Source organism: Caretta caretta, chromosome 5 (assembly GCF_965140235.1).
Source record: "Caretta caretta isolate rCarCar2 chromosome 5, rCarCar1.hap1, whole genome shotgun sequence".
NCBI classification, from domain to species: domain Eukaryota; kingdom Metazoa; phylum Chordata; order Testudines; family Cheloniidae; genus Caretta; species Caretta caretta.
Window position 1 is genome coordinate 21,962,379 of NC_134210.1, and position 25,474 is coordinate 21,987,852.

Below are 25,474 nucleotides of genomic sequence, written 5' to 3' on the forward strand. Positions count from 1 at the left end.
TGTTTCAATGATCACAGGATCTTCTCCTTCCCAGAGGCTAGTGAAGCTTAGAAAGAAAAAAAAACGCACTCGCGATGAAATGTTCTCCGAGCTCATGCTGTCCTCCCACACTGACAGAGCACAGACGAATGCGTGGAGGCAAATAATGTCAGAGTGCAGGAAAGCACAAAATGACCGGGAGGAGAGGTGGAGGGCTGAAGAGAGTAAGTGGCGGGCTGAAGAGAGTAAGTGGCGGGCTGAAGACAGGGCTGAAGCTCAAATGTGGCGGCAGCGTGATGAGAGGAGGCAGGATTCAATGCTGAGGCTGCTGCAGGACCAAACCAGTATGCTCCAGTGTATGGTTGAGCTGCAGCAAAGGCAGCTGGAGCACAGACTGCCACTGCAGCCCCTCTGTAACCAACCGCCCTCCTCCCCAAGTTCCATAGCCTCCACACCCAGACGCCCAAGAACACGGTGGGGAGGCCTCCGGCCAACCAGCCATTCCCCCACAGAGGATTGCCCAAAAAAAAGAAGGCTGTCATTCAATAAATTTTAAAGTTGTAAACTTTTAAAGTGCTGTGCTTAAAGTGCTGTGTGGCATTTTCCTTCCCTCCTCCACCACCCCTCCTGGGATACCTTGGTAGTCATCCCCCTATTTGTGTGATGAATGAATAACGAATGCATGACTGTGAAGCAGCAATGACTTTATTGGCTCTGCAAGCAATGATTAAAGGGAGGAGGGGAGGGTGGTTAGCTTACAGGGAAGTAGAGTGAACCAAGGGGCGGGGGGGTTCATCAAGGAGAAACAAACAGAACTTTCACACTGTAGCCTGGCCAGTCATGAAACTGTTTTTCAAAGCTTCTCTGATGCGTACCGCGCCCTCCTGTGCTCTTCTAACCGCCCTGGTGTCTGGCTGCGCGTAACCAGCAGCCAGGCGATTTGCCTCAACCTCCCACCCCGCCATAAACGTCTCCCCCTTACTCTCACAGATATTGTGGAGCACACAGCAAGCAGTAATAACAGTGGGAATATTGGTTTCGCTGAGGTCTAAGCGAGTCAATAAACTGCACCAGCGCGCCTTTAAACGTCCAAATGCACATTCTACCACCATTCTGCACTTGCTCAGCCTGTAGTTGAACAGCTCCTGACCACTGTCCAGGCTGCCTGTGTACGGCTTCATGAGCCATGGCATTAAGGGGTAGGCTGGGTCCCCAAGGATACATATAGGCATTTCAACATCCCCAACAGTTATTTTCTGGTCTGGGAATAAAGTCCCTTCCTGCAGCTTTTGAAACAGACCAGAGTTCCTGAAGATGCGAGCATCATGCACCTTTCCCGGCCATCCCACGTTGATGTTGGTGAAACGTCCCTTGTGATCCACCAGAGCTTGCAGCACTATCGAAAAGTACCCCTTGCGGTTTATGTACTCGGCGGCTTGGTGCTCCGGTGCCAAGATAGGGATATGGGTTCCATCTATAGCCCCACCACAGTTAGGGAATCCCATTGCAGCAAAGCCATCCACTATGACCTGCACATTTCCCAGGGTCACTACCCTTGATATCAGCAGATCTTTGATTGCGTGGGCTACTTGCATCACAGCAGCCCCCACAGTAGATTTGCCCACTCCAAATTGATTCCCAACTGACCGGTAGCTGTCTGGCGTTGCAAGCTTCCACAGGGCTATCGCCACTCGCTTCTCAACTGTGAGGGCTGCTCTCATCTTGGTATTCATGCGCTTCAGGACAGGGGAAAGCAAGTCACAAAGTTCCATGAAAGTGCCCTTACGCATGCGAAAGTTTCGTAGCCACTGGGAATCGTCCCAGACCTGCAACACTATGCGGTCCCACCAGTCTGTGCTTGTTTCCCGAGCCCAGAATCGGCGTTCCACAGCATGAACCTGCCCCATTAGCACCATGATGCATGCATTGTCAGGGCCCATGCTTTCAGAGAAATCTGTGTCCATGTCCTGATCACTCACGGGACCGCGCTGACGTCGCCTCCTCGCCCGGTATCGCGTTGCCATGTTCTGGTGCTGCATATACTGCTGAATAATGCGTGTGGTGGTTAATGTGCTCCTAATTGCCAAAGTGAGCTGAGCGGGCTCCATGCTTGCCGTGGTATGGCGTCCGCACAGAAAAAAGGCGCGGAACGATTGTCTGCCGTTGCTCTGACGGAGGGAGGGGCGACTGACGACACGGCTTACAGGGTTGGCTTCAGGGAGCTAAAATCAACAAAGGGGGTGCCTGTACATCAAGGAGTATTTCAGGCAGGACTGCACGGAGGGTTCCAATAAGAAATGGTGCACCTAAGTTATCGTTGTTATTGGAACAAGGAGGTTAGCCTGGCCTCTGATTGATACATGGCTAGATTTACCTCGCTGCACCTTCTCTGTGAGTGACTGCAGTGTGACCTAGAGGAATGAGTCCCCTAGACAGGGGAGGAGGCAAATGAGTACAAAACAAATCTGGTCTATTTCTTGTTTTGACCCACTCCATCTATCTTTTACATCTTTGGCTGGCAGCAGACGGTGCAGAAGGACTGCATGCCATCCACATCTCATGGCTGCTCGGCAGAAGATGGTACAGTACGCCTGCTAGCCATCCCCATCTCTTGCCTGCCTGGCAGAAGATGGTGCAATACGACTGCTAGCAATCCTCATCTCTTGCCTGCCTGGCAGAAGATGGTACAGTACGACTGCTAGCAGTCCGTATCGCCTGCCTGCTCACCATAAGACGGTTCAATAGGACTGACTGCAGGACTAAAGAGAATGACCTGGTCAAGTCACTCCAAATGTAGTCCCTGCGCCCATGTCTGCCCAGGCGCTCCCAGCCGACGCGGCCAGGAGCACCTCGGACACGATGAGGACGACTACCAGTCGTATTGCACCGTCTGCTGCCAGAAGGCAAGGGGTTACTGCTACTGTGCAGCAAAGCCGTACCGCGTCTGCCAGCACCCAGGAGACATAGGGTGACGGTTACCTGAGCGGGCTCCATGCTTGCTGTGGTATGGCGTCTGCACAGGTAACTCAGGAAAAAAGGCGCGAAATGATTGTCTGCCCTTGCTTTCACGGGGGGAGGGAGGGAACGGGAGGCTGACGATATGTACCCAGAACCACCCGCGACAATGTTTTAGCCCCATCAGGCATTGGGATCTCAACCCAGAATTCCAATGGGCAGCGGAGACTGCGGGAACTGTGGGATAGCTACCCACAGTGCAACGCTCCGGAAGTCGACGCTTGCCTCGGTACTGTGGAAGCGCTCCGCCGAGTTAATGCACTTAATGCACTTAGAGCATTTTCTGTGGGGACACACACACTCGAATTTATAAAACCGATTTCTAAAAAACCGACTTCTATAAATTCGACCTTATTCCGTAGTGTAGACATACCCTGAGGAACAGTAGGGGGTGGAGGGGGGGAAATAAACATGGGGAAATAGTTTTACTTTGTGTAATGACCCATGCACTCCCAGTCTCTATTCAAGCCTACGTTAATAGTATCCAGTTTGCAAATTAATTCCAATTCAGCAGTCTCTTGTTTGGAGTCTGTTTTTGAAGTTTTTTTGTTGGAGAATTGCAACTTTTAGGTCTGTAATCGAGTGACCAGAGAGATTGAAGTGTTCTCCAACTAGTTTTTGAATGTTATAATTCTTGACGTCTGATTTGTGTCCATTTATTCTTTTACATAGAGACTGTCCAGACCAAATGGACATCCTGCACTGCAGGAGCAAATCAAAGCTTATGTTTGCACTGTAGGTGTAGTCACAGATTCTGAATAAATACCTAGAGTCCAGTTCCAGCATAATGTGAACTCGGACTAGTACTTCAGAGGGTTCTCTCAGGGACTTGTTTGGCTGTTCCCATGTGTTAGTCAGGAATCTGGAGACCAGCCTGAAGACATTGTATTCGCTTTCATGACAAATATACTGTTTTTATTTTTTTCCTTTGCAGCTGCTGCTAAGGGGCATATGTTGTTTTACAGCTCATCTTGTGCTCAATCTGCCATTCCATTCTTTAATTAAAAGATCCCATTCTCTGGCTTATGCAGTGCTCATCCAGAGTAACTTTTGTTGAACTCTTGTTTGTCAGTTTTATTTTCCTCAGATCATTGTTTGCATCTATTTTAGTTTACTGTAAATTTTGACATTTCTTGTTTTAAAGGATCTACCAATGAGTAAGTGGCAAACAAATACAGTAAATTGCTTTCAGTCTTAATACTTTTTTCCCCATCTAGGTTACTTCACTTTCTAGCAGAATTATATAATCATCAGAAACGTTCTTTAGAATTCTGTGCTCATGGTTTTTCTGCTTTACAAAATCTTCTAATCTGCTTCGTGGTGGTGCGCTTTTCCAAATCAAAGTTTCTCTGATTATTATGCTGTCTGCTAACTTTTAAAATTCTTGAAAATACTTGTCTAGATCTTGAGATAGCTGTTCCACATTTTGCCAAAACTGTAACGTGTTCATTATCCAAATGATTCTTCATACTCTGACCTAGTGTTCTGATAATGTCCCTCCTGCTAAACAATTCAGTATTAATGAACCACTAAAGGAGATTTCATTTGTAGTGGGCGCCTCAGATCTGCATAGATTCCAGGGGCACCCTCTTGCTCTGGCACCACCTCAAAGGGGAGGCTCCATAGAAAAGAGCATACAGCCTGGACTGTGTTTTTCTCATCTAAGCTCCACAGGGAATGATGTGTGTAACCCACCACTCAGACGTCACCCACCAGTCAGACTTCACCCGTTTAGCGACCCCAGCCATGTGAAATAAACCCCCCCCATACAGAATCTGGAGAAGGGGAGATGGAGCCATGGTAGTGAATGATATCCCCTTTTCTGCATGGGAAGAGGGGACATTCGTGAATGGAGACGGAAGGAGAATGACCCAGACTCTGGTGTGGTAGTAGGCAGTTCAGTAGATGCAGAGGGTAAAAGTGCCACCTTTATAGCCCCCAATCCTGTTCCCTCCACAGACTGGACCAGTCCCTAGCATAAGTTAAAGCAACCCATGGCCCCAGCACTCATTTTCTTTTACCCCTGGACACTGCTCCCTGTACTACCCAGGGGTTTGCCCATGCTGGAGAAATACTACCCCAGCCAGTTAAGCTGACACTGTAGCAGCTTTGTGTTGCTGGAAGATAGCCACCATAGCAGGCTTGCTGTCCCAAGTGTTGTGCGGTGGTAATCCAAAATTTGCTTCACAGTCAATACAGTGCATAATGCAAGCTCATAAATGACCGTACAGAAATCTGTCCTAATGATTAGCTAGCTTTAAATATGAAACATCTTGACACTCAGTATAAAAGCCTCATTAGCTATTTCTACATATTAGTTACTTTTTAACATACATTGAAATCTATAGAGGGCTTATGAATTAGAAAATAGTTTAACAGATACTTATGTAATAACGGTCTCCTAATGAACTTTTAACACACTATTCAAAGATAGTAGATCTTAAAGATATATTTCCTGAAATAATTCCATGTTCTGTTTGTTTGGTTTGTTTTGTCTTTTAAAATACAGACATATCAAGTCGATTTGAAGCCAAATGGGTCAGAAATCATGGTAACAAATGAAAACAAAAGGGAATATATTGAGTACGTATATACTTTATTGTATTAATTAAAAAGTCTAACTAACCGTAGTAGCATGCTTTTTGGAACTTAACCTGCTACGATATTCCAGTGTGCAGCATAAATTCTACAGACAACTGATCATTAAGTAGAAAAATCTTTTTTACTAACATGGTTTGTCTGAGTATTAGTGTTTTGCTGGTTTGGGTTTTATCATTTTTAATCACTGTAGAAAGTACAACCAAGACTAATCAACCCAATGCATGGAATGTATTAAAAGCCATCTTGATGTTTTGGCAGGTGGCACTTTCAATACTGGGTATCTATCCATTCTGGGTTTTGCCATTATTAATACTAATTAGCAAACAGTAAAGCTCTGATTAATGTATTAACAAGCACTCATAAACAAAACTCTTTTTACTTGCGTAGTATTTTATAAATGTTTTGTTCAACATTCTGGTCACAGTTCAGCAAGATGCATGAGAGTTAGGCACATGCTTAAGTAACATACTGAACTGGAACCTGTAAAAGGAATAGTTGCTACTTTTTTACTTTATATTGTTGGCAGGTTTCCAGTGTACTGACTGACTCTCCTGGGAAAACCATTAGAAATTCTCATTTCTCCTCTGTTTTTATGAATTCTTTTCTGTTGCTGCTGCTAACATCTAAAATATACCTACAAGCCTAATTGTTTTTACTTGATTGAAGACATGTCACTTTTCCTGACTGTTGTGTTTGCAGACGCACAAAACTAGGTGCTATAAACATTTATTTTCTCTTTCTTCTTAATAATGAGCAATAAAGAAAAGCTCTATTAGGGGGCTTATTCCTTCACCCACTTACTTCCCTGGTTCTTCTCGCATGAACAGAGAGCAACAATACCCGAAGTCCAAAGGTGCAAACAATTCGATGTTTATTGGGGTGAACTTCCAGCAAGCATAATTCCAGTTTCCTTCCTTAGTATCCTCCTTCCCAGCTCTGACCCCACAGAGCCTTACCTGTGTCCCTGTTCCCATTTCCCCTTTTAGCAAAACATGATTCCAATTTCCCCACCCCCATTCCCTGTTCCCATTCCCCCCCCCCCCACACACACACACACACACTTCCTGACTGACTGCAGACTATGTAGTAAAACTTGAGTTCTGCTTAGCTCTACCTTAACCAATCATTTTACTGAAATTTAACTGGCCAATCCTAACATATTGTAACGTGATTATTTAACCAATTATATCCCACCACCTTAATTAGTTTACACCCAGCAAAATTAATTTCTACAGCAGACAGGAACAATCACAGAACCAGACAGAGATTATACTGACAAACAATAGGGAAATGGGGACTACAGTGATAGAACAACAAAGAAATGAGGATTTCACATCCCAGCTATAGATAAGTGAGTTCTTGCCAGACAGGATGCTATCAAACTGAGTTTCCTTTTTCATCTTCTAGGCACTTCCCTTTCTCTGGAGGTGATAGGCACTATCAGGACAGGATTGTATTCCTAACAGCCCAATAGCACCTTATTTCAATGTGACTAGTTTGGAATGTGAGGATGTGACCATTCGCTTCCCAGCTTATGGCTGCCTCTGCTGCTTAGCCAAAGATCTTAGCTAAGCACAGGGCCTCAGACTGTCACAGTAAGAGAAGGACCTTACACCTCCAGACAGTGATTTTGATTCTTTTATACCTCTATAACTAGTGATAAGAATACACCTAAATTCTTAGAGTATAGGCCTTTACAGACAGGCCTGAATATCTATATCCTAACAAGCTCCTTGAAAATCTAGGGCTGTGTTGTGAAAGTTTGCGCAAGTGAATTCTGCTTGCACCTAGGTATTTCCTGTGTTGACTCACATATTCAAGTTATTCTCAGAGATGCGGAATGGGTAGCTTTTACTTGTACACGTCCTCATTTCCTCGTTGTACTCTCATTATATGGAAATAAATAGCATATCTTAAAAAATCCTTTCATAAAATTCCACAGGGATTCCCGCCCCCACTCCTCCCAGTACATGGAAATAATTTGTATTCTCCATTACACTAACAATACTCAAGCTAATATGTATGAAAATATAAACTACACCTTTGTCTTCCTCACCTTCTCTACCCACCAAAAAATAAAACATACAAACCAATAGCTCCTCACAATCCTGATAACTAAAATGTACTTCTTAAATGAACCCTATATTAATTATATGTTCACAATAATCAAGAGAGTGTGTTTGTGAATGTACGGAAGGAATTGGAATTCTAAAGTGTTATTCAAAAAGACACAAAATGTTAATGCAGAAGTGATTGAGTATTGGAAAAGAAGCGGCATAAATGTTTGAGTTTCAGTACACCTTGTTGGCAGTATAGATTGTTTAAATATAGTAGTGACTATTGTTTGCAGATTATTTAAATCATTTTACAGTCCTTCCTAGGAGAATTAAATAAAAAAAGAAACAAAAAACCCTTCCCAAAAGCTGAATTCCTTGTTTTATCACAGGTGGATGTATCAGTGCTATTGTCTGTAGATATAATTTCTGTATAAATTCACTTAATCTGTAGAAAATTGTTAAAAGTTCCAAACTCTCATTCTTTTGGTCCTAAATCACACTCAGATGAATTCTGTTTTTAATGAATTGTTTGACTTTTCCTAAATAATCCATTAGTACATTGTATACCTTCTCTTGACCACTCATATAGTAAAATGCAGTAGTAATTTTTATAATGGTACGAAGGTAAGCAATCATAATAGTAATATAGATTTCAGTCACAAAACAAGTAGCTACAAAATTTCTAATGGAAATTCAGGCTGTAGGCAAAATTCAGAAGTTTTGCTTTTTAATTGAATTAGTGGAATGACTTACTATCCCAAATTCACTTTATATGTATAAAACATACAAGCTAAGACTTTTAAAAATGGGTGCCTGAAGTTAGGCCCTTAAGTCCATATTTAAATATCTAAATGAGTCAGTAACTTAGACTGGCTTCACTGGGAACGCCTGGGTGTTTCCGTGCTTTTGAAGGACCGACTATTTCTTTAGTTGCCTAAAAAATAAGGATAAATAAGTATCTTAGTCTACCTTGAAGGTCCCATTTTTTAAAAAACTTAGCATTTTCTAGGCTGTTTCAATCAGAGACCAAGTTGTTTCACCATGTTCTGCTTAAAATAAATTTAATCTCCATAGGAAAAAAAAGATTAATTTAATTTAACTTCTGTACTTTTAGTGCAAACTTCCTAATGATGTGGAACAGTCATATCTAAAGATTTTTAAACATATATCCAAAGCCATTTAAATGTAAGCTGTTCATTGGGATTACTATTTTTTATACTCATCTGTGATTTTTTTTCACCACCTCATGTCTTCTCATGGAAATTTGAGCAGTTAATGAAGAGATGCACATATTCTTATGCTCAGTAGACATCCAAACTCAAGCATAAATTGGAGGCATTTTTCCCTTCGTTTGCTCTGTTTATTTTATATCAGTATTTGATGAATGATTACTGAAGCTATAAATGAGAAACTGAAAACATTAGAATAGTGAGATCTTTAAACATTCTGTTTATATCTTCTAATAAAAGTATTTCTGTTTATCTGCTGTAGCTTAGTCATCCAGTGGAGGTTTGTAAACAGAGTTCAGAAACAAATGAACGCTTTCTTGGAGGTAAGCTTCATCAGTTGTTTTCTGCCAAATAATCTTTTCAATTTATTGTGGTAGAGCAAGATTCATCTTTTTTGCATGGACTTGTCAGGCCTCAAAGTTATGGGTGGGAAATCTTGCAGGATCCCAAAATTCTACAGTGTTTAGAAAAAAATAGTAATATCCTGAAAATGCTTTTATGGCTCCTCTCCTGTAATATTCATTCTCTTTCAACTTAATTTTAAAGCCTTGAAAATCTTTTAAGTAACATGAACTTCTAACTGATGATCCTAACATCACCTTTCTATTGTGACCACCAACTATATTCCATTCTCAAAACCCTTCTTTTCCTCCCCAGCCAGCAGCGATTACTTCTGTGCCACACTGCCCTGCAATCATGGATCCTGGAACCCAGCGATCCACAGATTCTACCTTTAATTCTCCCTTGCGTGTTTCAAATTTCATTGCAGTTCTATCCATTGCTGCACATTTTTCAGGCTCTGGCTTCTAGAAAATTACAAGGGTTGCTACTGCAGAGCACCAAAGGCCAAGTGTCTGGCTTCAGTCAGTTCCTCCCTCCCATCAATTCACGAACAAGAATAATTTCATGCATAGTCTTACAGAAACCACATAGTGGTTTGGGTTTTAGAAGCCGACAGAAATTCTACTCACCATAGGCCTGTTGAACTGAAAAATCCTTGTCTGAAAAAACAAATAAATAAAATCTCCATGCCACAATATAATAATCACCATCTGGTATGGAAGTGTATGTTCATGTTAAGGAAGTTTGCTCTAAAATTAAGAAATGTCAGCCAAAAGAAAAACAGATATTATAAATCTATTTTTGAGACGACATTAGGTTTGTTTTGTTTTTCTTTCAGGGATTCACAGAACTCCTTCCTATAGACTTGATTAAAATTTTTGATGAAAATGAGTTGGAGGTTAGTATCTTTACATGACTTTGTTTTGTAGACAGTAAATCAGTACTGCACATTATTCTTAGAAATACTAGTTTCTGGAGTGAATGGTGTGTGAATGGATTTGAGGGAGCGGGTAGATTTTTCTCTCTAATTATTTGGTCTAGTGAATGTGTGTTTTAGATCATCATGACCTAGAGTTGAGAGAGGTGCTTCTCATTAAATTGGGGGGGACAAACAAACATATTTGTACAGATTGAGCTAGGTACTTAAGCATGTTCAGAACTTGCTGATTCAGCAACGGATGTGGTCCCTGTCCCACTGAGCATACATACTAATTACATTCATCTTAGTGGAGTGCACAGGTCAACGTTCTTCAGGAACTCTACTAGAGATAGTGGAGCTTCCCTTTGTATTTGTATATGCACGGCCTAGCAGTTTAAAAGGAGACAGCGGAGGGAGGGACTAAGACTGTTTTGTGTAGCTATTGTGTTTTCCTTTGTGCACCATTTTCTATTAACATCTTAACAATTACATCCATACTTAGTTATTAATGTGTGGTCTTGGAGATGTTGATGTTAACGACTGGAGACAACACACAATCTACAAGAATGGTTACTGCCCAAATCATCCTGTCATCCAGTGGTACTGGAAGGTAATATTATTTACCCCACTCTTCTCATGATCCTTCTATTTCTGAGATGAATGCTGCACTCTATGATACAGTATGTTTTGGTGTGAAGTCTGAGTTTTTTTCTCCATGAAAACACCAAACAGTATCTTCTACACACACTGGATAATAACTACCATTCTTCTTTTGTTGGTTGCCACTTTACTGTTCAGACCCTTTTCCAGATCGTTAACGAATATGTTGAACTCTGTCAGAGTTTGCAGATTATACAAAATTATTCAAGATAGTTACGTCCAAAGCAGACTGCTTGTACTGTCACCCTGTTTAGCAGGCTACCAGGTCTGAGTGTGTGTGGTTTTTTGTTTTATCCTTTTTGTGCTCTGCCCTCTTCTACTGCTTGAAATTATTTCTTTCCAATATTGCTGTTTAAGCTCTCCACATATTTGTATACTGTCATTGTGTCTCCCAGTGATCATTAGCCTAGCTACACATACTTAGTTCTCTTAATATTTCCTTGATAATGAAAAGTAGAGTTGCATCATAGGCATGTAGAGAGGGGGTATTTACTCTTCCCCAGATTTGATGCCTCTGCACATACAACCCAAAGTAACTTTTTTTTTGTTTTTGATTTGTTTATCACGTAGCAAGCTCGGCTCTAATTTGCTATCTGCTGCCACATCTGTTTCTTTCCATGCTGCTTTCTTTCAGCACTGATTCTTCCTCCCAATTTAAATCATCCTAAGGCTAGCCTTGTTGTAGCACACCCCTCCCCCCAAAAGCCCTTTGTATAGACATGAGTGTGATGGGTTTAGTCACAGAGACCCCCTTGGGACTGTCACCTGATGTGCTGGAATTACCTCTGAGTCCGTTTTCTTTGCCAGCTTTGCCTGCCTTGTCGAGCCAGACATGCTAGCCTGCAGCAACACAGACCCAGGTCTGGTCCATACCCCCAACGCTGCAGACTTTAACCAAAAACTGCTCAACAGGTCACCGATCTCCAGCACCCAGACACCCAGCTCCCAGTGGGATCCAAACCCCAAATAAATCCATTTTACTCTGTATAAAGCTTATACAGGGTAAACTCATAAATTGTTCGCCCTCTGTAACACTGATAGAGAGATATGCACAGCTATTTGTTCCCCCAGGTATTAATCACTTACTCTGGGTTAATTAATAAACAAAAGTGATCAGTATATCAGTAAAGTATAAAGAGTAGGATTTAAGTGGTTTCAATTAATAACAGACCGAACAAAGTAAGTTACCAAGTTAAATAAAAGAAAACACGCAAGTCTAAGCCTAATACATTTAAGAAACTGAATACAGGTAAATCTCACACTCAGGGATGTTCCAATAAGCTTCTTTCACAGATTAGACTCCTTCTTAACTAGGGGATTTCTCATGACTGGCAGCCCCCTTTGTTCTGTTCCACCCCCTTTTTATAGCTTTGGCACAAGGCAGGAATCCTTTGTCTCTCTGAATCCCCACCTCTCCTTCTAAATAGAAAAGCACCGGGTTTAAGATGGATTCCAGTACCCGGTGACATGGTCACATGTCCTGTGAGACCCAAAGCCTCCATTCTTTCCGGCCTGACTCACAGGAACAAAGGAAGGCTTACAAGTAAACAGAGCCATTTACAACCAATTGTCCTGGTCAATGGGAGCCATCAAGATTCTAAACCACCATTAATGGCCCACCCCTTTGCATAATTACAATAGGACCTCGGAGTAATACTTCATATTTCTAGCTTCAGATACAAGAATGATAACATTCATACAAATAGGATGCACAAACTTACTAGATCATAAGCTTTGGAATGATACCTTACAAGAGACCTTTTGCATAAAGCATATTCCAGTTACATTATATTTACACTTATAGACATATTTTCATAAAACATATGGAGTGCAATGACAATAAGCACTTCAATTTTACTGTTATCCTTTTGCGCATAATGTTTTAGGAGTGTCTCCTTTTTGACCTTCTCCCTCCACTCTCCCAATCTCGTTTCCCTTTCACGTGTTGCTCTGGTGTTCGTAGCAGCATAGGGAGCTAACCCACGATACTGGCTTGATTTTGCATCTTCAGCAGTTTACTCGGTCATTTTGATTCTCACAGATCTTATTCTTTGCCTCGTTCCTTAATTTTTCACTTCAAGATACACCTGTACTTGCTAAATATGGAGCTGTTTTGTCAGGAAGGCAGGAGTGTTAGCTTAAATAAATGTGAACACTTGGTTAGAACATAAAGCATGAAAAATAAATCTGGAGCTATATGTTTTGCTGGATAAGGACATTGAGATGTTTTTGCTGTCAGTAAAAGCGGTAGGCTCCAGATATATAAATGCCACCCTGATCTTTACATACATCCAGTGGCTAAAATAGCCATAATATACATGTGTATAACTGCCACATCAAAACAATACCTTAGGGAATAATTTCGTGTAATAAATATAAAACTTCTCTGTGATCTGACTATATTGAATTTAGCACATCCAGTTAAGCAAATCTAATCAAATTATATAATAGAAAATAGTAGCAAGGAATTGCATTTTGCAGTTTTAAGGAATCTCTGTCATTTGCTTTTCTGTGAATTCTGTTAGAAAGATTCATTTCACACACTTTGCTTGCTGCAGCTGTTTATATATGTCAGTTCTCCTTTAAGTGATTGTGCGGGTGCCTATGGTGGGATGTAATTGTGCACAATACATCTTGAAGAACAACCGTTATTGTACTACTCCCGGGGGAATTCTGCACCTCTGCACAATGCAGAATTTTGCAGAAATTAATGTTGGGCACACAGAATGTCCTTTTTTCCCCATAGAATGGGCTGCGGAGATGTTGGGTGCCACTAGGGGCCGCTGGACCCGGCAGAGCCCAGCTTGCAAATGGAAGACATGGCTAGGCGGGAGGGGGAGGAAACTGGAGAGTTCCCAGCAGCTGCAGTTCCCAGCACGCTCTGAAGGAAGGAAGCGGCACACACGAAACTCCGTGCAAGCCCGAAACCCAGCATCAAGCTGTTTCTCCCTCTGGATCCCTGGGCGGGGGTCGGGGGGTAGAGGGTGTGAGTGCATGGGCCGGGGGGGGCTCCAGCTCGGCTCTGGGGGAAAGAGGGGGGCAGAAAAGCAAGAACTAGGTTGTCGTAGGGGTTTAACTTTCTGCTCCTGGGGGAAATTTTGTGTGTGTCTCTGTACTGTTACATACATACTTACTGACAGGTATTTTGAAATAAATTACCAAAATAATTGAAACTGGAGTGATTATATAGAATTTTAAAATATTGTGTGCAGAATTTTTAATTTTTTTGGTGCAGAATTCCCCCAGGAGTATTTTACAGGTAAGTAACTATTTTTACTGATAGTACCAAAAGGAAAATCAACTCATCCAAAATACTGAAATAAAGTGTATTACTCCCAACTGCTGCCAAAGCAGTGGGCTGTTTTGGCCTTTATGACAGTTGAAAGAAGAGTCTCTTTATCTAAGATTAGAAAGGCTGGTATCACGCCAGTAAAAGAAAATACTGTAAGTATTTTGAAGTTATCTGTCTAGTTGTTGTGTTACAATACAAATTATGTTTTTAAAATCCTCCTGATGCCTGCACACACTGTTGTATCGTGCCTGCTGACTCTCTCTTTGTTATTAGGCTGTCTTACTGATGGATGCTGAAAAGCGTATCCGGTTATTGCAGTTTGTTACTGGGACATCACGAGTGCCTATGAATGGATTTGCTGAACTTTATGGTGAGTTAAAAATTGAAGGTACTTAAAGATGTTTAGCACTAAAATCTTTTTATTGTTGCTCTTTGAAATGGTTGGACCAATTCTGAGTAGGATAGTGTGCCAACAAGAGAACCTGTGCACGATAGGGGTATTACAAGATGGAAGTTTTCACTCCAATGTCAATTGAATTGCTCCTTCCCAACCCAAAAAACCTATGGAGGCTTTATGACAGCAGCTGTGGAGGGCATGTTCTTGCTCTCTGCAAGAATAACCTTGATAGGGTAAAGAGTCTGTGTATGTGGCTGCTGCTGTGCAGATTGGAAGCCCACAAGTACATCACGTTTGCAGTCTTAATGTGTACTTATTTTGTGGCATTATATACATTGCACCTGAAATTAACTGTATGGAATAATGAGTAGACAGTATCTATAAATATAGGGTCAGACACTTAGCTTCTTTAACTTAGACTTCACTGACGTGAAAGTACACCAATTATACAAGCCGAGGATTTAGCCTATAATTTTGCAAACATTTAATTTTGAGTTTATAGCATTTAAGTAAAAAGAAAAGGAGTACGTGTGGCACCTTAGAGGCTAACAAATTTATTTGAGCATGAGCTTTCGCGAGCTACAGCTCCTATGAAGTGAGCTGTAGCTCACAAAAGCTTATGCTCAAATAAATTTGTTAGTCTCTAAGGTGCCACAAGTACTCCTTTTCTTTTTGCGAATACAGACTAACACGACTGCTACTCTGAAACCTAGCATTTAAGTATTCTACCTAAAATCCAGTGCTTAAACTATACTTGTGGGGTTTTTTTACTCCTTGTCCAGGTTCAAATGGTCCTCAGCTGTTTACAATAGAGCAATGGGGAAGTCCTGAAAAATTGCCCAGAGCTCACACATGGTGAGTAATGAAAACATAAAATTAAGGAGTTTATGGATTGTTACACTGCCAAGAAAGGATGGATCTGGTGACCAAATTTGACAGGAATATACTCTATCTCAGGATCATGTCTTTGTCCTATAGAGACGGTTTTCTATAAAATGGGATAATCTCCAACCTTGTGCATTCACTGCCACAGTTCTAAACATTCAAGAAGTTTAGAATTATCTGCTCTCAAACTGCAGCCAGCATGAAACCGACAAAATTCCAGGAACTAGCCAGCTCAACTTCGGTCTGTTCTAACTGCTTGTCTTAGTTTCCAAAAGGTTCTTTGTTTAATCCTGTCCTTCAACACATTAAAAGCTGATCTATGTTAGAAAACTAATAGGTGCAAACCCGTAATGTAGATGCACTTAAGCCACTTTAAATCTTATATACTTTTATTTGGGTAAAGAATTTCTGTTCTGTATGACGGTGATCCAGTTGTCCCTTGAAGTTGGGAGACATTTCTCTTGAGCTATAGCTGATCTGTTTTAATGTATTTGTTGCACAGAAGGGATTCTACTTGAAAGCCTTTTCACCTTATTTCAAGCAATTGCTACTCCTATACAGAAGCTGTTAATTTTCTATCAAATTTGAAGGCACCCATTAGTCTACAAATTGTCTTAAGCACTTGGCAATTAAACAAGTGTGCTAATGAGATGGAACTGTTGTCTATAACCATTTTAATCCCTTCTGCTAGAAGACTTTTTTGTGTCTCAAATGTAATTTACCTTTTTCAAATGGATAAGGGCTTAATCTTGCAAGGTACAGAGTAGTGGGACTTGATCCACCACATCACTTGAAGCACGTGACTTAAGTGCTTTGCTGTATCAGGGTCAGAGCACTTGTCACCTTTGATGATCAAGCCCCAAGTCCCACATTTTTGCCATATCAGTATTATGCTGGGTGAATCTTCTACCTGGATCGCTTTCCCTCTCACCATAAAAATACTAGTTTTAAATTAATATGAAAACACTTGTAGGTGTTGGCATCCTAAAGTTTGCTATGTCACTTGATAGAAATGGTGAGCTTTGAACAATACAGAATAGTGCATGGGGCTCTGTTTACTTTGAAAGGTAGATTGTACAGAGAGGGGGACAGTGCTTCTGAGTGGCACAAGGAAAGGAACAAAAGTGCCTTGCATTAGAAGTACATTACTATTCTGTCCCTTGTTTCGTATGTATTACAGAATTATTACCCCTTCCTCTTTCTGTCTGAGAAACTAATGAATGGAAACAAATATGTGAGGTGGGAAAGAGGGACTGGCAACAGTACAAATAGAGGGCTGATATCTTTTTCTTTCGGTGCTAGGATCTACTTCAGAAATCTCTTGTTCCCCTCCTCCCTCTCTCCCCCAACCACTACTACTTTTGCAGGCAGCTTTTACTCTCATCACCACATGCCGGGATTCAGTTTCAGTGAATTACTTTTATTCTCTTTCTTGAAAAGTGGATAGAAGGAGTTCTGTGAAAATCTGTGAGCCAACAAAGCACAACCACAGAAAACCACACTGTGAACAGGAGCAGCTGGTTCCAAAAGGCTCCATATGCCCCTGCCTTGTCAGACGATTCACTGAAAAGCGGACGCCCCAGCCCAGTTGACTTAATTTAAGTTAGCCAGACACATACATAAAACTCAGATGACAGGAACTGAGAATCTGTGAAGCAAAAAAAGAACCAAAAGATTAATTATTGTGAATGCTTTCCATGTATGGAAACCCTATAAAATAAATGGGGTTTAAATTCTTTGGTGTTCTATAGAAAATAAATCTTACAGCATTTAATAGTAATCACCTTTCCATAGGTTTTTGAACCATCCTACAGAATTTTATAGCAGGAGGCTAAACTTACTTACAGAACAATTTCTGTTATCTATTAAATTATCAAAGATGTTTTCAAAGAGCCTTCTCTCTGGTTTTGGTTGCTGTTCTCACTCCCCTGGAGGGAAAATGAGCATCTGACCTTTAAATTCAGTGTATCTCTGCTGAGTCTTTGGAACTGATGAGGCCTCCAAATTATATGACCTCCAGATACTTTTGTTTTACTTTAAGTTGATTATCAAATGATATTTTTTCCCCTTCAATTTCAGCTTTAATCGCCTTGACTTACCTCCGTATGAATCTTTTGAAGATTTACGAGAGAAGCTTCTTATGGCAGTTGAAAATGCTCAAGGATTTGAAGGAGTGGATTAAAACAGCAATTTTTTTTTTCCATCGAGCAAGTTCTGCTTGAACTGTTGGATTTGCCTAATGGACATTAACAAGTGACAATGGCAGAACAGTTGCACAATGTTGGTTCATGGAGCAAACTCTTCTACAGTGCCGTTGCCTAAATTCAGAAATTTGAACTACAATCTGTGGATAACATTTCTGATATTTCCACAGTAAATGGATATTTCCACAGTAAATGGTTGACACGTACTCTAATTTCAGCAGGACTTGTTCTATTTATGTTATGCCTCTGTAGGCAAAGCCCTTAATAAATATTTTACATACTTTCTAATGACAATGAATGGAATTAATCACTTTACAGGTATAGTATTACAACTCATGTTTACTTTTTAAATGATTTAGACATTTTCAGATTTTATTTCATCACAATTAAAAATGTCATCTACTTGGAAAAATGAGCATTTCTTATCTTAATTTCATACCAGACTTGATGCCAGTGGCATTTTTACTTTCAAATGCATTTTGAGCCTTGTGTCCCCAACCTATTAGAAAAGCTGGAGTAAATGATGTGAGAAATTTTCTGCAGATGGAATATATTAATGGCAAATGTAAAAGCTTTTCATTGAGCACATTAATATGTTCTGTACCCAAAAGAAAAAGTATAGATTGGATGTTACATTTTTGTATAAATCAATAGAATAGTTACAAGCTGAGAGAGGATCATAACATAGCATGCCAAATCTCACGGTCAATAAAGAAATCACCTCATTATTCCTTGGTAATATTTATGTGTACTATAAAACATTTTGGGATAGGGGTGGCATTATCAATATAGGAAAAAATGCTTAATCCTGTCATTAACTTTGTACAGTGAATCTTTTACTATTCTTTCCTCTTTACTATTTGCAATGGAGGCATTTTGAATGAATTTTGGCACTGCTTGATTTGGAACTGTGGAAACCAGATCTGTTTTGTCTCCTATTTGTATGCATTTGCTAATATTACCTAAATAACAAGGGTTTTTTTTGTTTCTAACTGCACCAACTCTAAAGGCACTTTATGTAACACATGGAGGTCATATCTGTTTTTTATCATAAACATTAATGTGATTATATTCCTTCTCACTGCACATGTCTTTCGGGTGCAATATCTATCAATTGTGAATTTGGCTGCTGCTGCTGTATAAAAACCAGATGTAGAGCTGGGCCTGCAGACATGTTCTCACCTATTGTTTTTGTGATTTTTTTATTCAATCACAAAGATTTATTTAATATATACGGTTATCTAATCAATTTTGTTACCTATGACATGTTGCATGCTTAAACTATAATGCCTGAGTTGTATCTGTTGTGTGATAGATTAAAGGCAAAAGAGAAGACTTGCATTTGATCCACTGAAGTTAAATGGTTAACATAGCAGTAGGGTAGGTTTGAGGGTATGCATTCAGCAATTTGATTATGTTCAGCTTTGTGAGCTTTTGTCCACCTACATAACACACTTTGTTGTTTTTTCTAAGAACCCGACTAACACTTATTCACAAGCAAGATTACAGGGTGCAAAAATAATTGAAACAGTTTCACCCCTTATTGCCAAGAACTGAGCTTTTTTTATTTTATTTTATTATTATTATTTTTAGCACATGCAATCCGCTGCCAGCAATGCATGTGGCAGCAGTTGCAGGCAGGGAGTGTAATAAGTATTAACTCTAGCCATGAGAGCTAATTTAGCAAAACTCATCAAAGCTAATAACATTCAACAAATGCTAATTTGTCAAACTTTGTCTGGCTTGGGATGCAGCCTCAGTTTGCTCACAAAAGTTTGAAGAGTCAATAGGTGCATGAAGAAGTTTTGAACCTTCTAATTTGAATGTAGATTAAGGTTAATTCCCTTTCTATATTAATTTTATTTTCAGACATTCCTTTTTTCCATCTGGTGAGCTGAAAACATAGACATGAGAATGAAGTGGGCTGGATATGACTAGATGTAAAACACTATATTGATAGCCTCTTACGCTTTTAGTGAGTTGGATCTGATCTTTCTAATGTATATCTACATGCCAAACTTCTGTAGCTAGAACATGGAATTGCCTTTAAAAATCTGTCATATTCCATGGTCAGTTTTCTTTTTAAAAACAATGTCTTAATTGGAAGAGTTTTTGTATGTTTGGAGGTAACGTTTTGCTTCAGTGCCATGTAACAGAACCTTATTTCAAGGACTCCTATGAGTTTTTGCTTTAGACTTGAAATATAAACTAACGCTTATGTAATAAGGGATAATGTAGTCAAGCAGTTAGGCTGGGGGAACTGGGAGTCAGGAGATTTGAGTTAAATTCCCAACTCTGCCATCACTCTCACTGTTACTCCTTGGTTGAGTCATTTAAATTCTGTGCCTGTTTCCCCATCTGCAAAATGGGCTTCAGATCTGTGTGTAAAGATGAAAGTCTCTATATAACTGCAAAAGATGGAATAATGGAGCATAACACTTTAAGATCAGGCTTTTAGAAAATTAGGCTAACGTCTTTTCAGATCCACTTACACATAAACTAAGAATAGAAACTCCAAAAGACTTCAGTATACATTACTGTATTGAGGTAAATTCCTGTTATTAAGGAGAAAAATTGTATTTTTAATCACTGAAAATACTCATTGTTGGAAAATAAGTTCAAGAAATGTTTCTCAAAAAATATCCCCCAGTCCCTTAGAGTCCAGAGAACTTAAACCTTACTGTAGAAGTGAGTCTGTCCCTTTTTGTCAGTGTCTCTAAGAGACCCTGGTATTCCAGCAAGTAATCCTGGCTATTACCAAGGTAAATTTATAATGTGAAAAGTGAATTGTTCAGTCTAACCCCTTTATTGCACAAAGGGGTTAGACTGAACAATTCATGTTATGTGTTGCATATTATAAGTTCTTTTTCGTTCGCTCTAGCTAACAGGCGGTTCCTGAGCAGCACAATCCTTGGCCTTGTCTACCCTTGGATTTTAGCCACCACTGAAGCTGTGTTGATGTAGCTGCACTGGTGCAAACCTCTAGTGTAAATGCACTGTACTCGTGCAAAGCAGATGTTGCACTAAGGTAACTTACCTTAGTGGCTAAAAACCTTACTGTAGAAATGCCCCTTGTGTCAGCCAAAAGGCTGTTACCACTTGTGGAATCTGTTCTTTAAACCCGAGAATTGTCTTCAGTTTTGCAAATGACTTGTGTGAGGTCCAGGTACCTAGTGTGTGCTTCAGCAAAACCGCATCTGTAAGGGAGTTTGATTCTATTCTACAGATTACTTTGTAACTAAGAACTGTATATGTTGAAGCTGTTTTTGCATCGACTGTTACAATATAAAGTTGATTTCTTGGAGTTTCTGTTCTAATACACCGAACCTCTTAGAAGTTCTTCTGGAATTCCTGACATTGTATTTGAAGGACTCTTTCAAGGGAAAGGTGGCTAAATGTCTCTTATTTATTAAACCTTAATTAATGAGGAGATTGCTCCATTTGGATTTGTGCTCTAACTTGGTGCCTTTCTTTAATATTCAAATACTGTATTCACATTCATTGACCCGGACTATGTATGAATAGTTCACCCCCTTAATCATAAAACAGATACTTTTGTAGAATTTGTATTTTTTAAAAGATTCTATCTGGCCAAATTATTGTAATTTCTTGCTCACATCAAGTCTTTTATATCTCTGGCTCTCTTGTAAGGCAGGTCAGTTACATACCATAATTCCAGCATTTATTCCTAGTTGATAGAAACTCATTATGACTGGACCTAATGTCTTCCTGAAAATTTATCTTCCTTTTGTCTTCCCACTGAAGTTAACCCCCCCCCCAAAAAGGGGGGGGGGGCGAATTTGTTATTTCATTCTATTTTATTATTAAATTTCTCATCCTAGAGGAGACATCCCTATCTCTGAACTTCTCATGCAGGGAGGGCAAGCTGCGTGCTCTCTTGTAATATTTTCTGACAAACCAGCAGAGGATGCTGCTCTACAGACTAACCAAGTATCTCATCCCCCCCCTTAATCTCCACTACCCCAAAAGAAATTCACTACCTCTGTTATGTGATTAGCTTTTACTGACTGGTGATCAAGACTGCGGAGTTCGGTATCATAGTTGCAAATCTCACTTCTGAGATACAGAATCTGTTCATATACTTTGAGTGAAACCGTGGCCTTGATGAAGTCAATAGCAAAACTCCTAGTGGCTTCAGTGGGGCCTGGATTTTGCCCTTTGTGTTCTGGAATTTATAACCGGGAGGGATAAGTGACACATTTGGACCACTTTTTCATATATATGTACAGTATACCCAACTATATACAAAACTGAATTTTTAATATGTAAGATGAAAAAGGAAAAAACCCTTTTAATTAGCAGAGTGGACGTTTTACAAGCATGAGGGTGTTTTTAATAGCAAAAGTCTTTTCTTTTGCTTGTATGGAATTTTGAAAAAGACCTCTCTTCCAACATCTGTTAGACGTTGCACTAAAAAGCGATGCATGTTTGAAATGCATGGGGAAATTGTTTTGATAAAACTGGAATCTAACCCATATTAATGTTACATATCCCTCAGGTCTGTCATACTGCACACATAACCTTACATTCATATCACATGACCACCACCACAAACCATATTTAATCACATGCCTCTATACTTCTAAGCCATCTGGATTTTCCTACATTGCTCTTTCATTTAGAATGTCATGTTTTCCTCTTTCAGTTAACGTCAGTGTAGCTTTTGTTCTTTTTTACCACTATATATACACATATATAAACACAGTGTGTACCCACATACAGCAGTACATATATGTAATGCATTTTTATACTTCTTTAATCAATTCTGTGTTCAGGATTGGCTTCTAAAGAGGACTGTGAGCAGTTTGTCTCCAATGCAGCTTTAGCAAAGCCATGCCATAGTGAATACATTATGATTCTCAGAACCCAAATAAAACCACTAGAAGGTGATTTTGCTATGCTCTGTGTTTGTGAACTTATGCCCTTTATTCAAATTTAAACCTGAAATGACTACTTCCAAAGGTGAAAAATAGTTTCAAACATTCCAGATGAAATTCACGATCTTTCGTAACTTTTTATTGTAAAACCGCCTGAGAATATGAGGCTATTTAAAATTATATTAAACTACATTAAAATTGATGTAAAAAAACAAACAAACTGAAAACTACTACTTATAAATAATGCTCATTTTCACAATCAAAATAGCTTTAAAGTATGGTTGGATTTGATACACAGTGGAAAATGTTTTTTGTTTTTGTTTAAGGACAAAATCATTTTTTCCATTTATTTTCTTAAGAGAAGTGAAGGAAATTGTAGTTTGTTTCCTGACAGCAAAAGATCAATGTAACAAAATGAGATTGTTGTAATGAAATGACGCAACTTGTTAAATATTTAATAAAGAATTATGGAAGCTGGAACATTTTATACTTCAAATACATGGTCTGTCTAATTGAAAGTTTGTTGTATTGTGTTAAAAGGGTTGTAACTTCCAGCAAAGTTCGGGGGAGACGCAGGGCAGTAAACAATGGTAATCAGAGCATCTATGTACAATTTATCTGAAGCATTCCTACCATCCAAGTACTGCATCTCTTTTCTTGATAATTACTACTTGACAGTTGTTGACTTGCACAATTAACGCATGGTTAGTATGCACACAATATACTGTTTAATACCATGGCATTCCTTCAAAAGAATGTGTTAAATACGGAACCTCCTTCCCCGCACACACATCTCCCTACCCCAACTCATGCACCAGTGTTAAGCTGTTTTTAATAGCAAAAAGTAACTTTTGTTAAAATTATTTCAGCAGATGCAAGAAGTGAGCCCTTTTGTTTTTATGTTGTTCAACTTTTTCTGCAGTTACTTCCAAGCTTTATTTTGTGATTCAACATACCTACAACACGTATATAGTTTTAATCCTGCATCAGTGAACAATCTTTACAAATCTTCCCACTGTAACTATTCAAATGTAGGTTTTGAACAAGAACACAAAAATATAAACATTAAATGCAATTAAGTATGCTGCTTTTATCTCATGCATATACTATCAAGTTCCTAAACATCTATAAAAGGACACTTACTACATGCACTTTAAATAGAGCATGCTAATTTATCTTAGAACATGGATTAAAAAGAGAGATGTCTTAATTTAACAACCAAGCCTATATTACTGCTATATAGCTCATCCTCTTTTGTACCATGTGTTTCAGTGGCACAATTCAAACTCAAAATACAGCAGTACTAAGTAACTAAATTCTTGGCCACTAACCGTAACATAGATGATGTGCATTACAGTCACCAAACAGGAGAGGCAGGAAGTTTGGGCAAGGATCTTCTTTCTTCTGTGTTTGTACAGCACCTAGCACAATGGGATCCAAGTCCATGACAAGGGCTCCTAGGTGCTGCGGTAATACAAAGAAACACTAACAGAGAAATCAGAGCTCTTGGTTCAAGCAAGGCACACTTCTGACTCAGCAGACTACTTTGGAAATACTGTACCTTCCTCCACCACTGTCACACTCTCTGTCCCCAGTACTAATGAGCAAGGTAGGAGGCGTAATAATGAGAAAGGGAGCTGTATATGTGCTCGGTAGGAAGTTAGTCTTTAAAACTAAGAATAATGTGGGGTTGGGGCTCCCTTAAACTGTCCTATTGCTGCCCTGAACTTGACTTCAAATAGGTGCAGAGGTCACTCGAGACAATCTGCCACCCAAGGCAGAACTTCAGTGTACCCGACCCTCCCATCACCTAGAACAGAGGTTCTCAACTGGGGGGTGTACACATTGGGCTCTCTAGGGGAGTATGGCAAGCTTTCTGATGGCTCAGTGGTTCTAGGATAAGGGGGCGGGGGGGGGCACGGTAAACGCCAGATCTAGAACCATGAAGGTTTGGTCTGGCCGCCCTGCCACCCCAGGCAGAATCAGCCACCTGAGGCAGCTGCCTAGTTAGCTTATAGCTAGAGCAGCCCCTGGGCAGACCCCCTCAGCTGAGTCTGGAGGATGAATTTGACTTACATCAATATTGCAATTAGGTGCCCTATGGCCTTCTGCCATACCTTCCAATTAACCACAGCTGAGGGATTGCACAGACAGTGCAATTCCATTGTCGGCTCAGGCTAATGCTGGGTTGTATATCATTGTCCAGGAGTTGCAGGAGGGTCTTGGGAAAAAAAGGACAATGGGCAGAAACATGACATTGCCCCACCATCTTCCAGAAACACTGCAAGACACCTGCAACAAATACTTGATTGCTATCAGTGACTGGAAACCTTTGCCATTAAGTTCCTGTGGGGTGTATCATTGAACATACCAAGTGATCATTTAAAGATACTGAACACCATTTAAGGACTTAACCTGTCAGAATTCTGAACAGATATTTTCCTTGCTGATTTGCTTGAACATACCAGTATTCTGATCAGGTCTCATTTCAACAGGGAAACTACTACTTCATCTTCCTCCAACCCTCAGTGACGGCCCTTCACTCTCCAGCTATGGAGGCTACAGGTTCCAGAAAGCCAAAGGTTACACCAGAGACAGCTTTTGTTGACAGACTTGCATTGTTTGTTTTTGAAGCACTTTGTTTTCGGCTTAATCACTTCCCAACAATTCTTCTGCTTCTGAGGCTTGGAATATGTTCCAGCTGCTCACTGGTGCTTCTGCCTTCAGCTCCGCAGCAGCAATTAGTTTTTACCTCTGAACATTCTTTTCCTGCACTTGCCCGTTTGCTCCCTTGACGATGAGTTCCCCCTTGCCCTTAACTCATCCCCTCTCCATCCTTGGGAAGCTTTGCTCTTTCTGAGACCTCCTGCTGCCAGGACATCCAGATGACATTTTTCAAAGCTGATCCTACCAGCCGCAACTGAGCCCTTCGGCTGGAACTGGCACTGTCTGCATTTTTCTGCTTGCTCCTTTTAAAGAGCAAATATCTTGGTAAT

General features: G+C 40.1%; 1 protein-coding gene across 11 annotated transcripts in view; it reads left to right on the forward strand.

Moving 5' to 3' along the window:
• NEDD4L (NEDD4 like E3 ubiquitin protein ligase) overlaps positions 1 to 22,974 on the forward strand; it is a 367,521-nt gene extending 344,547 nt beyond the window's left edge. For all 11 annotated transcript variants that reach the window (XM_048849463.2, XM_048849464.2, XM_048849465.2 and 8 more), the window contains 7 exons: positions 5,504 to 5,577; positions 9,144 to 9,204; positions 10,062 to 10,121; positions 10,645 to 10,752; positions 14,368 to 14,464; positions 15,274 to 15,346; positions 17,456 to 22,974. In XM_048849463.2, coding sequence (XP_048705420.1) covers positions 5,504 to 5,577; positions 9,144 to 9,204; positions 10,062 to 10,121; positions 10,645 to 10,752; positions 14,368 to 14,464; positions 15,274 to 15,346; positions 17,456 to 17,558 — 576 coding nt within the window. In that variant the 3' untranslated portion in view covers positions 17,559 to 22,974. The remainder of the gene's footprint in view (positions 1 to 5,503; positions 5,578 to 9,143; positions 9,205 to 10,061; positions 10,122 to 10,644; positions 10,753 to 14,367; positions 14,465 to 15,273; positions 15,347 to 17,455) is intronic.
• Positions 22,975 to 25,474: the final 2,500 nt, after the last annotated feature.